Source organism: Neofelis nebulosa, chromosome 4, assembly GCF_028018385.1.
Source record: "Neofelis nebulosa isolate mNeoNeb1 chromosome 4, mNeoNeb1.pri, whole genome shotgun sequence".
Classification (NCBI taxonomy): Eukaryota; Metazoa; Chordata; class Mammalia; order Carnivora; family Felidae; genus Neofelis; species Neofelis nebulosa.
Window position 1 is genome coordinate 169,462,020 of NC_080785.1, and position 14,876 is coordinate 169,476,895.

General features: G+C 65.4%; 2 protein-coding genes across 5 annotated transcripts; both read right to left on the reverse strand.

Moving 5' to 3' along the window:
• Positions 1-3,079: 3,079 nt before the first annotated feature.
• FAM174C (family with sequence similarity 174 member C) lies at positions 3,080-5,321 on the reverse strand. The gene is made up of 3 exons (XM_058728567.1): positions 4,808-5,321; positions 3,719-3,835; positions 3,080-3,555 (listed from the first exon to the last, which is right to left on the reverse strand). Exons 1-3 carry the CDS (start codon positions 5,113-5,115, stop codon positions 3,378-3,380), a joined length of 603 nt encoding a protein of 200 aa, XP_058584550.1. The 5' UTR covers positions 5,116-5,321; the 3' UTR covers positions 3,080-3,377.
• Positions 5,322-5,956: 635 nt separating this feature from the next.
• On the reverse strand, positions 5,957-13,153 carry CIRBP (cold inducible RNA binding protein). Of its 4 annotated transcripts, XR_009261237.1 has the most exons (8): positions 12,721-13,153; positions 9,505-9,613; positions 9,318-9,424; positions 9,067-9,220; positions 8,893-8,974; positions 8,733-8,803; positions 6,270-6,402; positions 5,957-6,096 (listed from the first exon to the last, which is right to left on the reverse strand). XR_009261237.1 is itself a non-coding variant. In XM_058728569.1 (7 exons), exons 1-7 carry the CDS (start codon positions 12,742-12,744, stop codon positions 8,322-8,324), a joined length of 564 nt encoding a protein of 187 aa, XP_058584552.1. In that variant the 5' UTR covers positions 12,745-13,145; the 3' UTR covers positions 7,562-8,321. The 4 variants fall into 4 exon arrangements, 3 of the variants coding, with proteins under 3 accessions (XP_058584552.1, XP_058584551.1, XP_058584553.1); XM_058728569.1 differs by lacking the exons at positions 5,957-6,096; positions 6,270-6,402 and adding an exon at positions 7,562-8,338 and having other exon boundaries at positions 12,721-13,145; XM_058728568.1 differs by lacking the exons at positions 5,957-6,096; positions 6,270-6,402 and having other exon boundaries at positions 7,562-8,803; positions 9,067-9,205; positions 12,721-13,144.
• Between the last annotated feature and the right edge of the window lie 1,723 nt (positions 13,154-14,876).

Consider the following 14,876-nt stretch of genomic DNA (forward strand, 5'->3'; position numbering starts at 1 on the left):
CCAGGGGACTCCTGCCCCACGGGGGCGGGGGGGGGGGGCACTGTGGGCACCTAGGAGGCCCTGTCCCCTCCCAGGGCCAGTGGCCACCCCAGCCTCCAGGTACAGCCAGTGTGTGTGTGTGTGGGGGGGGGGGGGTCAGCTGGGGCCAGGGGTCATTCTGGAGTAAGCTTCCTCTGGAGTCAAAGGTCAGAGATCAGGTTTACTCTGGGGACAGGGGTCAGTCTGGGGCTCAAGGCTCAGTGAAAGTCAGGGGTCATTCAGGGTCGGCTGTCAGCCCTGGGCTCAGATCCAGGACAGGGTCTCCGATGGGGTCTGCCCCTGTCCACCCTGCTCTGCACTCTCGGGCTCGGGGGTCTGCTCCAGACTTGGGGAGGATCCTGCCAAGGCCAAGCTCAGACTTGGCTCCTAGCCTGTGTCTGTCACCCCTGGTCCAGCACCTGCTGCCTGCTGCCGGCCGACCCCTGGCCCGCAGGGCGAGTCCCCGCGGCTTGGGGTCAGTGTCCGACACCTTGCACCTTCAGAGGCCACAGTGCCAGGGAAGAAGCTAAAACCGCGTGGCGGAAGTGTCTCACTAAATAACCAATGGGACCGAATGTACCTGCCGCCCCGGCTCTGGTGGTCTTCAGAGGCCCCACTCCTCCCCGCGCGGCAGGTGCAAAGAGTGGAGCCGGCAGAGGAGCCCCCCAGGTCCCGGGAAGACGCCCCGCCTTGACCGCTGACGCGGGCCCAGCTCCCACCTGTCCCTGTTTCCCAGACGGGCAACTGAGGCCGGGGTCAGGCCGGGTCTCAAGCTGCACAGCGAGTCGTCAACCAGGAGCCCGAGACTCCAACCTGGTCGCTGGCCGCGTCCAGCATGTGTGGTGGCCTGCGGGGCAATCGAGGTACCGGGAGGGGCCGGGAGGGGCCTGGGCCGTGGGTCTGGACCCCCCGACCTGGCACAGGCTAGGGTCCCGCTGCGGTGACCCCCGTGTGCGAACACGAGTGCATGTGCACGTCCTGCGTGCCTCCCACACGTGAGCGTCTGCGCCGTGTACCGGGCCTGCCTGTGAGCACAGGAAGCCCCTCCCGCGCTCGCCCGCGTGCACACAGGGGCCCCCCTTTCATCCCGGGCTGACGGGCCCCTCTCCTGGCTTTTAGCCGCTGAGAACTTCCTGCTAACAGTGCGGTAACCTCGGCGGGCGGGGGCTGCCAGTTACTTGGCGCTAACGCTGGGGGGGTGGGGGGTGGACGTGGAGACCGCTGCTGACAGGCACGAGGGCCGGGAAGCGGGCAGCGCACCCACCCTGCCCGGACTGGGGTGGGCGCGCGGCGGCCGGGCTTGGGGCGGGGGACGGGGGACAGGCAGTGTGTTCCCAGCTCCGGATGGCAGAGCGCGGGGTCTCTCCTGACCTCATTAGAGTAATTAACGTGCCTTTTGAAGCTCGAAAAATCGCTCAGAGCTGTGGGAAGGGGGCGCAGATCACAGGGCGGGAGAGCCGGGGACGGTGTCTGCGTGCCTGTTAAAAGCGTGTCCCAGTGGGTCTGACGCAGAGAGACAGACGGAAACCAAGACCAAGTGAAAGAGACCACGCAGGTGGAGAGAAACACAAAGGAGGTTCAGAGTCAGAAAAAGAAACGCAAGGACAAAAACAGAGACAGAGACGAGTGGAGAGACCCACGGTGGGGGGACACGTGGAGAAAGAGCCAGAGCCAGAAGGGCAGGGCGTGGGGGACATCTCTGGGGCCTGGCCTCATTTTTGCCACCTTCCCCAGAGGACCTGCTGGGCCCTCAGTGCGGGACCCTCCCAAAGAACAGCATGGGAGGAGCAGTCAGGGAGGACTTCCTGGAGGCAGCAACTGGTCAGCACAGGAGAAGGGTGAAACGTGAGATTTGGAGTGTGGGAAGGCCAAGAGAGATGCCTAGGGAAGCAGACTAGGGACCCGAGCAGAACACCCCAGCTGGAGAGAAGGCTGGCCAGCTGACATGATGGAAATGGCTTCTCTGCGCCCTGGCGGTAGGCAGGGATGCAGGCTTGGCGTGGTAGGGCAGGCCAGCTGGCCTGAGCGGTGGACGGGCCCAAGAGCCGACAGATCCCTAGTAGGCAGCAGGCTCAGTCCACGCCACCATGGACACGGGGACAAGGCAGGGCTCAGGATGAAGCAGGGGACACGGAGAGCCCACCGGTACAACAGCTTGGTTCCACCTCTCTCCCACCCAACCCTCTGCGGGCCAGCAGGGGACGCCGGACGGCACGAGGCTGCCACCTGGTGGCAGCTCCTCACAACGACACGGCTGTGGCACCTCGGACCAATGGACCAATGGGCAGCCCCGGGGCGGGGCGGGGGGAGACCTCAGGCTGGGCAGCCGCTGGCCAGCCCCTCCCCTGACTCTCCACCACCAGGGCTCCAGGTTTAAGGTGGCACAGAGCAGGGAGCCCGAGCAAGGACTGTGACACGGGAACAGGAGTTCTCTCTGGGCCTTTACCCCAGCAGGGGAGCGCACATCTCCCCCTTCTCTCCGTCTACCTCGAAGGCTTCCTCACTGGGCCTTCGGGCAGCTGGGGACAAGTCCAGAGAAGCCCAGCTTGGTCACAGGTGGGAGGACGGGGACCCACACGGAGCCCCGCTCTGTTGCCCACCCACCGCCCAGGAGTTAGCACCCAGGGTCGGGCCCCACGCACAGATGAGCGCCGGCCACAGAACCACTGCTGCCTTTATTGTCTCCAGCCCGCTGGGAAGATGCTTCCAGACAGGCCGCTCAGGCCGCCCGGCGCCCCCCCTCCCCCCCACACCCCGGCAGGCTGTAGCCGGGGGCTGCCTCACCCCACCGAGGAGGGCGGACGGCACAAGTCACGGCCCCACCAGTCTCAAGGTCCTGTATAAGGCCTCCAGGGCCTCTCTGGTTCCCACCCAGCATCCTTGACAGTCCTGTCTGGGCGAAGGGCCAAGGCGGCCTCAGGCAGAGTAGGCGAGCTAGGCAGGACCCACGCGAGCTCGTGGAGTCTGCGTCACAGCCGGCAGGCGGTCAGTGGGGCACGCCAGACGCTGGGGAGCCGGTTCCGTCTCTTGTCCTCTCCCCGGAGCTTCTGGCAACAGGTGAAGGGGACCGGGTGAGACCCCACCGTGCCTGGGATTCACTCGAGTGATGAGCAGAGGCCTCAGCTGTCTGGCCCCCCCACTCTGCTCCACCAAGATCTGCCTCCTCCAGCCTGTTGGGTGCTGCTGTCCTGTCCATTGGGGGGAGGGGGGAGGGGGGAGGGGGGGGTCCCCCACCCAGAGGAGTTCCCAGATCACACCAGTACCTCCCTCTGGGGCCTGGAAAACCAGAACCGTGCCCTGGTCTCTCGGCCTCTGTGTCTGTAGCCTGCACCCCCCACACACGGGGGTTGGACAGGCCCTCACTCCTGCTCAGGCACTGTTGCTAACTGTGTGTCCAGGCCCCCCATCCTCTTCCGACCCACCCCGTCGGCAGCACCCTGGAGTTCCTTCTCCACCCGACAAAGATCGCGGCCTTCGTGGTCAGGCCAAGGCCAAGAGCAAGCGCCCACCGATCCAAGCGCTGCAGCCTGTTCCCACCTTAAAGAAACGGCTAATGGGAGCTGGGAGCAGGTGTGCCCTGCCCAGGCCACACGACCTGAAAGCAGGAGGCCAGCACGGGCACCGCATGGACCTCACAGGCTGGCAGCCTCCCTGACTCCCCAAGCGGGGCCCCTGCAGGCTGAGGGGAGGGCTGAGCTACCATCTCAGATTCCTGGTCTCAAAGACGACCTCCTCGTCGCTGTCCAGCGAAGCCATCTCCGTGGGGTCCTCGGCGTTGGCCAGAAGGCCGTACCTCTTCCGCTGTGGCTTCTTCAACCTGGAAGCAGACCCAGGCCCGCTCGGTGGCCATCCTGGGCCGCGGTCCCGGGCGTGGCTGACGCCCTACCCTGCCGCGGTCCGGAGTCCTCCTCTGCCAGACCCTCAATGCCCTGCTGCGAAACCTCCCGGCCCAAAGTGTGTGTTTCTTTCGCCTCGTAACCACCACCTACATGAGCGAGAGCGACAGAAAACGGGCCCCTCCCTGGGCAGCTCCCACAGCTGAGGCCCAGGGGCCAGGAACCCCGGGGGCAGGGCGGGACGTCTCAGAGAACAGAGAAGAGTGTGAGAACGCGGCCTCGCAGCGACGGGACTTGAGGGTCGGCCAGAGACGCCATCAGCAGAGCTGTCGTCTCGGGCAGAAGGCCCGCTCCTGACCCCCCCCCCCCAGCCCCGCCGCGGGAGAGGGAGGGGAGCCTTCCGCCGTGGACGCGTCCAGGGCCACGTACTCAGCGCAGTCACTGGAGGGCCGGCCGGGGCTCTCTGCGCACGGTCGGCTGTGCTGACAAAGGCCTCTGGAGGGGCAGCCCCGGAAAGGAGGCCGCACGGGGAAGCCCCTAGCGCGGGGGGCGCGGGGAGGGACACAGCCCTCCACTCTCCGGCGGCAGGACAGAGAAACTGCACGCGGCCAGCCCCACGACGACACAGCCGAGGCCTGCGCGGCCGGCCGGGGGGGAAGGACGCAAGGGGACAAGGCCGAGGCCGCGAGCCCCGCTCGGCGCCGAGGCACGCCCTCAACCTCGCGGCGCAGCCGCGCCCCCGCGTCCGGAGGCGGCGAGGTTGATGTCACCGCCGGGCCCCCCCCCCCACCCCCCCACCCCCCACCCCCCCCCACCCCCCCCCCACCCCGGCCACGTGACGGCCGCGCACCACGCCGGCGACTCCGCCCCGCGGGGGCGGGGCTTCGCGGCCAACACGTGAGGCGCGAGGCGCACGCTGACTGGCCGCGCCGGGCGGCGTGCGCCTGACGCACCTGAGCGCCCGGATGAGGAAGTAGAGCGCGGCCAGGCCGCTGAGGCCCGTGAGCACGTAGAAGGAGCGCAGCAGCGGCGAGCCCGGCGAGTCCGGCGGTCGCGAGTGCGTGCTGTTGTGCGGCGGGCCCGGCTGGCTCCCGTTCGTCACGGCGGGCGGTGGCGACAGCGTGGCCTGCACCGGGCGCGGCGACGGGGGCGCGGCCCCCTCGGCCCCGCACAGCAGCGCCGATAGCAGCAGCGCCCGCAGCAGCAGCAGCAGCAGCAGGGGCGGCGGCGGCGGCGGCGGCAGCAGCACGCGCGGCCCCATGGCCCGGCGGAAGCGGTGGCTGCGCCCCGCCCGCGCGAGCGATTGTCACTCACCGGCGTGGGGGCGGCCCCAGCCAATAGCTCGCGGGGGTGGGGCTTAATTCTCGCGAGCGCCCCGCCCCCCACCTCGCCTAACCCCGGCGGCCGTGGGCGTGGCCCACGGTGCCCAGCCCGGGCTGCGCGCGCACCTCCGGCTGCCGGCCCCGCCCCGGAGCCCACACCTCCTCCCGGGAGCAGCTTTTCCCAAAGGCACGGAGGTGTCAAGGACCCTCGCGGGGGACGAAGCCACGCCACGCAGGGCGGCCTGGCGCAGTGCTCTCCAGGCCCTCAGTCCCAGCCAGGGCCCCAGGAACTCCAGGGGCTCTCACCCTGGGAGGCGCCAGAGGCTCCCACCGGTGGGAGAACCGTGGGCACCTAGGTGGCCCCGCCGCCTTCCCCCCCCCCCCCCCCACTACTGGCAGTGGAGGGGAGCCACCGAGGGCTGAAAGCAGTGGAACCAAGGGTCAACCCTAGTGCTCTGCATCCCTAGAGGGGGGCGGAAGGCAAGCAGCTCAGGAAGCAAGCTCGCCCTGCAAACAGCACAGGTGGGAGGCTCTGGGGGCCACTCCGCCAAGACCCTGGGAAAGAGGTGCCGGCCTCAGATGGGGGAGCCTGTGCCCCTCAGAACCTGAGAGAACTGCCCAAGGGGACAACAAAGAACCGGGTGGTCTTCCCGGCTTGGGGCCAGCTTGTGCCCTGAACAAGGGCAAAGAGGCTTTTCTCCGGCAGACTCCCCCGAACCCCTTTCCCACCCAAGCTCCCTGGCCGCGTCCCAAACCAGACTCAGATTTGTGTGGACACACCAGCCCTTTATTCAAATCCGACTTCCATGTCCTGCTCCTGTTGAGGGGGGCGTCCTGGCTGCGGTGCGGTGCCTGCCGCCACACACCTGTCCTCCAACAGCAATTCGAGTCGCTGCACCTCAGCCTCCCCAGTGACGCGCCTGCTGGAACAAACGGGAGAAAAGAGCTGGCTGCAGGAGAGCCCCGCAGAATGCTGCCCACCCCCGGCCCCCACTGGGGTTACAGGAGGGCAGGCCAGGAAAGGAGAACCCACCAGCGGGGTCAAGCGACAGGGCCAGAGCGGCTCACATCACCCACCCTAAGAACCACTTACAGGGGACACGGTACGAAGACCGGTGGCTGTGCCTCTGGCTCTTGCTTCCAGATAAAGTCCCTTCTGGGACAGTGAGTCCTGGTCATCGCTGCTGTCTGGCCACACCTCCAAGTCACGCTGGCTTCCCTTCAACCTGCCAAAGCAAAGAAGCGTTACGCCCAGTGTCCTGGCCACAGGTCACATCTGCCCCTCCCCACCTCCCCTGAAACCATCCACAGCTCCTAGGAGGGTCTCAAACTAGTCATCGGGCCGTCCCGGCAGAGGCCCCGTCACAGGCTGGCGTGCCCAGGGCGGGCCTGCGCCTTGCAGATGGGCCAGGCCACGTCCCACCGTTGAGCAGAGCCAGCTGCCCAATTGGGATGGAGCTTAGAGGACCGTGTGGGCTCTGGGAAAAACTCATGGCAGCAACAGACATCAGAGAAAGCTAGTTGGGAGCCTGAGGGACGGAGGTCTGGAGAAGACTGTCAATTGATGAACAAAAATCCCAAAAGGCAGGGCGTTCGGTGGTCTCCAATCCTGCTTACGGATCAAACCTACTCCTGTGGCGTGACCGCCCAGGCCGCTCGCCGGGCTGCAGGCGGGGAAGGGCTAACGGCCCAGATCTGACTCTGGTTCGAGCTTGATTAAAAAAATTAAAATTAAAAAAAAAAAAAAAAAAAAGTAAAGAAAAATGGAAAAGGATAACAGCCAAAGGAACATTCCCCAAGTACAGAACTTTACTCTCAAATGAGCTCTCGACGAGAGGAGGGATGCGGACACGAGCAAAAGGAGTTACCTCGAATTACAGGGCTATTTCCACATATGAGCTAGCCAAGGGAGCAGCTTGCGTCTCAGAGGGTTCTGTTGGGCGCACAACACTTCTGTCCTCCGAGGGGCTGCAGCTTCCATAGGCTAGCGGTGAGAGCTCAGAACTCGTGAAGCAACAGCAGAGCTAGCTAACGAGCCGGTTGGTCCGTGGTCGCCCAGGGACGCTGCCTGCCGTCCGCTGTCTGGCCTGCTCCTCAGCTAAGGCAGTCCGGGTCAGCGTCACGTGCCTGGGCGTCCACCGTCCCCCGCTAAGCTGCCCACCCTGTCGCCCACCTTCTCACCTCACCGGGGCCGATGGCGGTCGGCTGTCAGGAGGGGCCCGGCCAGCGTCTGTCTATTCTGCCTTCCCTGTCTAGCTTTCTGAGAGCCTCAGGCGGGACCGGCAGACCTACTTCTCGAACTGCCCTTTCCGCTCAGTTCTGACCGCCTCGAACCCAAGAGCAGGGAGTGTGTTGTGCAATGAAAGGGAAATTGTCAGAGCAAGGTTCGTTTCAGACGGTCTTTTAATCGGCTTCGTAAAGCCAAAGAAAACTGCGTACAAGAATTCCTTAACCGCTTCAGATACAACATCAATGGGTTATGCATACGTCTTCCGGTAAAAAAAAGACAATATAAATAAACATTTTCAAGAACCTCTCGAAGGGACATCTGCAACTCTTGCTGTGCGTCATACACAGCACGGAAGGGCCGAACAGGCCAGGCCCGGGGCCGCCGGGATACCTCTGCCACAGCCCCGGCATGGGTCCTACCACGCTACACGCAGAAACAGTACACAGAGCTGGAAAAAAGCCACAGCTTGCTGAGCTTCCGGCAAAAAGCGGATTCAGAGTCCATTCAATCTTAAAGAGAAGTGAACTGGGGCACCCGACCTCACGGGCCGACCCCACTAAAAAGAGAAACAAAAAAGGCAACACAACCAAAACCAAAACCCACACAACCCCCAAAGATTTCCTAAAAATCTTATGGCTCAGGGTAAAAAGAAAAAAAATAAAATCTGAAGTGCTTTTCAGAACATTTTTAAAACCCTTAAAAACTGACAACGCTTCCTTAAGAAGAGTAGTCTAGGTAAACGAAGCCATCTGGGGGTCAGAAGCAGTCAGGCTGTGTTTGACAAGATCAAAACGGATAGGACTACAAAAGTGGGGTACAAGGAGGTGTGTTCACTACACATGAACGATTCAGCGAAGCTCCCAAAATCTTTAAATATACAGCCATTGGAAGGACGATCTTGAGCAGGAAGGATTTTTACTCGTTGTGTGTAGCTGAGAACAAGAAGCAGGGACATGTAAAGGCACTGAAGCACGCGACAAGACCAGCATCCGCTCCCGGGGCCAGACCTGGAGGCCGCGGTCCCGCAGCCTCAGGAGAAACCACCCCCCCCACCAGCTGAGGGCGGGGCGGCAGGCAGGGCGCACATGCACTTCTGCTGCCTGCTCGGGGGGGACGGGCCCTCACTCTCCCTTTCCTTCTTGGTCACGCTGGTTCTGCCTTTACGTTTCGTGGTAGAAATGGCTGCTGGCACAGAGACCGAGAGGGCAGTATCGCCCCTTAGAGGCAAGCACGGTGACAAGAGTCTGTCGCTCGCAGAGGGCGCCAAGGCTTACTGAGCTCCCACTGCAGGCCCCGGCAGCGAGGTGCCCTCGGAGCAGGACTTACCGTAACTGTCGTAGCTGTCTCTGTAGGACCCGCCTGAGCTCCGGTCGCCATAGCCGCCACCTTGACTCCGGCTGCAAGAAAGACACTTGAGGCTACTTGGGCCCGCGGCGGCAGCAGCAGAGCGGCCCGGCCTTAGGCACTGGCACCCGCACGCCCTCACCTGCTGTAGTAGTCTCTGGAGCCTCCATAGCCCCCACTCCTGGACTCAAACCGACTCCCTCCGTAGCCTCGATCCCCTCCTCCTGCAAACAGGGACAGGAAGAGAGCGTCAGCACCCACCAGCAGTGGCCCCACCGTGTTCCCAGGGGCCCCGGGCCCCGAGCATAGCACTTACCTCTGGAGAACCCACGGCCCCGGCCTCGGCCCCCTCGGAAGAAGCCCCGGCCGCCAGCAGAGCCACCTCGATAGCCTCGGGATCGGTTGTCGGACGACTTGCCGGCCTGGTCAACTCGGATCTGCCGCCCGTCCACAGACTGGAAACCGGAGACCTGCACAGGTTAGTCTGTGCTCCCCCATCCTCGGAGGCGGGGTTCCCTCGGAGGAAGGGGTTCTGCGCCTTCCGCAACCCCGAGCGGCTGCCCTCACCTTCCCGTTCATGGCCATCATGGCGTCCTTGGCATCGTCGATGTTCTCAAACGTGACGAACCCAAAGCCTCGCGAGCGCTGGGTCTCCCGGTCTTTCACGACCACCACTGCACAGGAGAGACGTGGAGTCTGCGCCCCGCCCTCCCCGCACGCAGCCCCGCTCCGCCGCCGGCAGCACCAGCCGCACCTTCCGAGATCTGTCCGTACTTTGAGAAGACCTGCTCCAGCGACTGCTCGTTGGTGTCAAAACTCAGCCCTCCGACGAAAAGCTTGCCTTCGTCTGATGCCATGGCGGCCTGCGGCAAACGCTGTTGAATTCCTCACCGAGACCCTCCAGGGCTTCGCCGCTCCCCCCTGCTCTTTGCACACGCCACAGAGGCTTGTGGGGCAAGCCCTGGAGTGCTCCCCCTCTGCCCCCTCAAACCCACACCTACGACTTCCGACTCCCCAGCGCGCCCTTCGTTCCTGGACCCCCGGCCCCCGCTCCGTGCACCGCCCAGCTCCGCCCGCAGACCGCGGGGCTGCACGGTTTCACCCGGCTGCCGGCCTCAGGGGGTGCTTAAGGCTGGACACTGAAGGCAGGCGTCGGGCTCCGCCGGCACCGGCCGGGATTTCCGCGTTGTACGAGGGGTCAGACTAACTCCCACCCTGAGCATCGGGTGGGGAGCGGCAGAGTGCTTGGTCCACGGTAGGGCACCTGGGAGCGGTGGGTGACTGGGCACTGAGCGCGGGGAGAGGCTCCGACGTGGAGCCCGACGTGTGGGGCCGAGGCCAACTTGGGCCGACTCGACGGGCTGGGGGAGCCCCGGAGACGCAGGCCAGAGAGAGACGCGGAACTGTGCTCCGCTCGCGCTCCTCCGGCGGGAAACCGAGAGCGGCGGCCCTGGCCACGGAACGTGGCCCCGCCCACTGCCGCGCGCATGCGCCCCGCGCACGCCCTGCGCCACTTCATCCGGGCACCCAGCACTCCCGCCATTTCGCTGGGCGCTGCTGTGCGCCCGCGGCCGCCATTTTGCGGTGGCGTCCCGCTCGCGGAGGGCCTGGCCCGAGGGAAAGACGCCCTCCGGCCGCAGCTTGGCCCGGTGTCCCGCTGCCCATCGCCGCCGGCGGGGCGGACTCCACCCCGGGCCCGCCCCGGCGACGCCCCCGCCCAGGGGCGTGACGCCGCCGCCGCCGCCCCGCCTCCTCCGGCCGGCCGCAGGCCGCTCGCCGCCCCGGGCTCGCGGAGCCGGTGCCGCCAGGGCCCTCACCACTGAGCCGGGAAGGTCCCTGACGCAGGCGGGAACAAGGCGCAGCACACCGAGCCAAGCCTCCTAACGCTCGAGTGAGGGCGGGGGGCGCCGAGCGACCGGCCTTAAGTACGCCGCCGCGGGACCCCGCCCCCTGCACCGCGCCAGCCAATCCGAGGGCTCGGGGGCCGCAGCCGCACCTCATATTCATGAGATGGGGGCCGGGCCTTTCCTGGCTCCGCCCCCTCCCGGGCGCGCGGATGCCGGGCGGAGTAATTGGTGGAGACGCGCCCCGGCCGCAGTCCCTTGCCCGAGAGCGGGGGGCGGGGCCGGCGCTCGAGGGGGCGGGGCTGGCCCACTTCTGCTTGCCCGCCCCCATCCCCACCTCCTGGCCAGGGGCCGGGAACAAAAGGGCCTCTGGAGGCCAAGGGTCCAAACCTGCTGGGGATCCCCTGCTGTGCTCCAGCCAGCGCTGACGTGTCAGCCTTAGCCAAGTCCCCATACCCACCGGAGCCCCAGCTATCAGGACATCTGAACCCTGACATCATTCTGATACACTTGCCCACACAACCCATACCCTGGTACTCCCAGGATCCCAGGATCTCATGCTCCTGAATGAATACACCGCTTCACTTGGCCCCAAGGCCTACCCGAACCCCTGAGACTGAGACAGTCCCGCCTCACGGACCCCAATGTTCCCCAAGATCCTAATTCCTCTACTTCCCTACTTTGGGGCACCCCAACTTCACCCAGCCTAGTTTGCCTACAGACCTCCACCAGCACCCACACCTAACTTCCACCCCAACCCTGACTTTTCTGCTTGGCGTGGCGCCCGCACCCCTACACTCACCTTGACAGACACTTGTGCATTCCAACTCTAGACTGCAGGCTGACCCCAACCTGGGACCCAACCCCACCACTGTGGCCAGCACTGCACCCCGACATTCGTCTCAGCCCTCCAGTATGTGCTCCAGCCTCCTGCCAGGGCTTAGTTCTGCTACCCCTGGTGGGGGCGGGGGAGGGGAGGGCGGCGAGTAATGCTCTACTCCTCCCCCTGTGGCTTTTTCCTGTCTCTGTCGGGGGGGGGGGGGGTTCCAAGATCTCTGCTACAAGGCGAACCAGCTTTGCAGAGACCCTCACCCCCAGATTGCTCCTGGGGAGTCCTAAGTCCATTTTATGGGAACTGCCTTGTGACTGCCATTTGCTGCCTGCCCTGGTTTGGCTTATGTTGTCTCCTGGGGTCCTGGACCCCTCCATGGGGTGGAACAAACTGGTGAAGAACTCTGACTGCCCAAGTTCTGTTCTAGAATGTTTCCAGAGGGTGGACCCTATGCAGAAGAGTTGGGGGGATTTGGGAACAGAGGACCCCCCCCACACACACACACACACTTTCTTGCCCACCTCAGAGAAGTTCCAGCCCCACTCCAGGCCTCAGACCTGCTCCCACCCTAAGGCGGGTCCAGCTGGGAAAGGAAGGGACACAGGCAAGGACACGGTCTCCCATGACAAGGTTGCTGGGACCCCTCCTCAGCTCAGGAACCCACTCTCCCAGAGCAGCTCGTGAGTCATCGCCACCCCCTCTGCACCGCCCAGCCCCGCCCCATGCCACAGCCCTCCCATAGACCCCCCCCCCCCCCCGTCAGACACAGCCTGCTGCGTCAGCCTTTCACGCAGGGTGGTTATTAAAAGGAGCAAAAAAAGACATCAGCTCTCAGCTCCCTCTGCCTTCCGCCGCCCGTGGAGGGGGCTGGGGAGCTGGGGGCAGGTATGCCCAGCCCAGGAACTCTGCCCCGCCGCCTTTCTGAGGCGCTCCCCTAGCAAGTCAGGTCAGCGGCTCCTTGCTCCAGTCCAGGCCAAGGTGGCCTGGAATCATCCTCTGCCCCCCAGGCCCCCCACACCCACTGTTCTGTGGTAGTGACTCGGCCTTCTCCTGGTTCTGTGAAGTGCTCTGTTCATTCATTCATTCATTCATTCATTCCGCCAGCACGCTATTATTAAGTGTTTACTACCAGTCCGTTGCCGGGTTACCAGTCTCCATGTCTGCCCACGACTGTCCTGGGTTCCCATCACAGAACGGACCCATACCTGGGGACACCTGTCGCCAGGTGCGCCTGCTCTGGGCATTGTATGCAAACTGTGAGCTTGCGTCTCAGGTGTGTGGCCTGTCTCCGTACCTGTGTTTCTGTGGTTTCCTGCATCTGCGTATCCGTGGTGGGGGCGGGGGGCTCCCAGGAGGTAGGGAAGACCTCATCGCTGCTGTGACCGCTGCGCCGCGCTCTCCCCGCGGACGCGAGGGGGCGCTGCGGCCTCGCTGTCGCCCCAGCCGGGGCTCCGGGTCCCGCCGCGGACTCCAGCGTTGGGGGGTGGGGGGAGCCTTCGTCCCGCCCACGGGCCTGCCCCCGCGCCTCCGCCAGTGCGCTGGGGATGGGGTGGCGGTGGTGGCGGGGCTGGGAGGATGCGGCTCAAAATAGCCCGGGGCACGGGAGAGGCTGCTATTCGCGGCCCGGACGCGCAGTGCTCGCCGCCTGCCCGGCGGGACTGGGATTAGGCTGTGAGGCCCCCGTCGGCGCTTTTACAAATCGCCTCTCCCCGGGCGGCCGCCGTGCCTGCCTCCGAGACCACTCCCCCCCCCCCCCCTCCACCCCCCGAGGTCCAACACCTCCGGCGCTGAGAGCCCCACCCGCGGGCGTCGCCCTGGAGACGAGGCGGGGTCACCTCGCTCCCGCGGCGCCCCCTCCGCCTTCCCGCCGGGCCCGGCCGCTGGACGCCGGGTCCTCCCCCGACCCTGGTTAATGACCGGGCGGGAGGCGGTAATGAGCGTCTGGGTCCCGGACGGGCGTGGCCGGGATGAAAGGCGCGTGTGTGGGGGGGACCCTCAGGCCGCGTAATTATCGCCCCCTCCCGGCCGGCCAGGCGGGGGCCGGGACCGTGCACCTGGAGGCCTCCTGGCGGGGGCGCACAAGTGGGACCGTCCCGGCTGACTCCAGCCGGCCCGCCTGGCCCAAATCCGCAGGGCCCAGAGCCAGGGAGGGGGAAGCGGAGACTGGATGAGTGTGCGCGTTGCCAGGTGTGGTGCTCATGTGTGCCCGTGAGCTGCGGAGTCATGGGTAATGGCTGGGGACTGCGCTTGTGTGGACGCGAAAGTGGGGCTGTGTGTGCGTGCGGGTATGGAAGTGTGTGCAGGGAACGCACACGTGCGTGTGCGCACACGGGGACCCGCCTGCATGGTACTCCGTGTGCAGGAACACGAGGGACCCCTTGCGTGTGAGCCAAGCGGACCTCAGGCATGTGCATAAGGGGCATGGGTGTGGGCTCAGTCACAGACAGGCCTGGTGTGTGGGACCTGGGCGAGCCAGGGCTCACAGAGCACATGTGCCGGTGACTGATGGCGTGACGCATGCCCGCAGGGTGGGCACAAGTGCGCACCACGTGCCATCAGTGGCCAGGGTCTCCTGCGGCAGACATCAGCTCCTGGGGGCAGCAGCTGTTTGGTCCTTTGGGGAACCGGAGGGGACTGCCTCCTGGCCTCACTTTCCCTCCTGTTCCTGGAGAGGGGTGTCCACAGTGGAGGAGGATGTCTGGCACTGGGGATGGGGTACCCACCCACCAGGGAGCAGCCCCCTGTGACTCAAGGCCGCCATTCTTACACCCCAATCACGCTCGTATCCCAGGAACGCAAAGGGCCAGGCGGCGCACGGCTGGTGTTGGTGACCAGTCTGCACCAAGTGCAGGAGTACGTGAGGGACTGTGGGGTGGGACCCGCGGCCCACCCGTGGAAGGGCAGGAGGCCAGTGGGAGGCCCGTCCTGCCCCTTGGGTTACACACGTTTGTTCTTCCCGCACTCACGATGCCCCGGAGATCCGGGCGCTGACCCCTTCCTTTCTACCTGGGAAACTCGGCACGGGTGCCGTGGCAGACGCACAGGGACTGGCACCCATCAGGCACGTGCGCAGAACCCACGTCAGGTGCCTGTGAAATGCCAGAGCAGGGGCACCCCCAGGTGGGAGGAGCTGACCCCCACGTGTCGCATCCACTCTCCTGACCTTGGCCCCACACAGGCTCCCTGCAGGCACAAGGTGGGGGTGGGGGGAGCAGAGGGACTCCTGCCTGGGGCTTGTGGCATCTCCATGGCAACCCTGGAGTTCCATAAATGCAGAGTGCCCTGTCCTGTGGCAGCACACCTGTACCCCTTCCAGCTCTGCCTGTACTAGTGTTGATGTCGCACGACTGTCTGCCTCTAGAACGCCAGCGCTGGCCAGGTGGCTCTCTGGGCCTCAGCCGCCTCAGCCGAGAAGTGGGTGTTGCAGCAGGGCTTCCTGGAGCCAGTGTG

What these genes read in the sequence shown, in the direction of transcription:
- FAM174C (XM_058728567.1), bottom strand. Translation starts at nt 5,115, where the DNA reads ATGGGGCCGCGCGTGCTGCTGCCGCCGCCGCCGCCGCCGCCCCTGCTG. An exon ending in TTCCTCATCCGGGCGCTCAG is followed by an intron (nt 3,836 to 4,807) that starts GTGCGTCAGGCG and finishes GTCTGCTTCCAG; the next exon opens with GTTGAAGAAGCCACAGCGGA. An exon ending in GAGACCAGGAATCTGAGATG is followed by an intron (nt 3,556 to 3,718) that starts GTAGCTCAGCCC and finishes CGTTTCTTTAAG; the next exon opens with GTGGGAACAGGCTGCAGCGC.
- CIRBP (XM_058728568.1), bottom strand. Translation starts at nt 12,744, where the DNA reads ATGCAGGAAACCACAGAAACACAG. An exon ending in AGGAAACCACAGAAACACAG is followed by an intron (nt 9,614 to 12,720) that starts GTACGGAGACAG and finishes CGTTTGCCGCAG; the next exon opens with GCCGCCATGGCATCAGACGA. An exon ending in GTACGGACAGATCTCGGAAG is followed by an intron (nt 9,425 to 9,504) that starts GTGCGGCTGGTG and finishes TCTCCTGTGCAG; the next exon opens with TGGTGGTCGTGAAAGACCGG.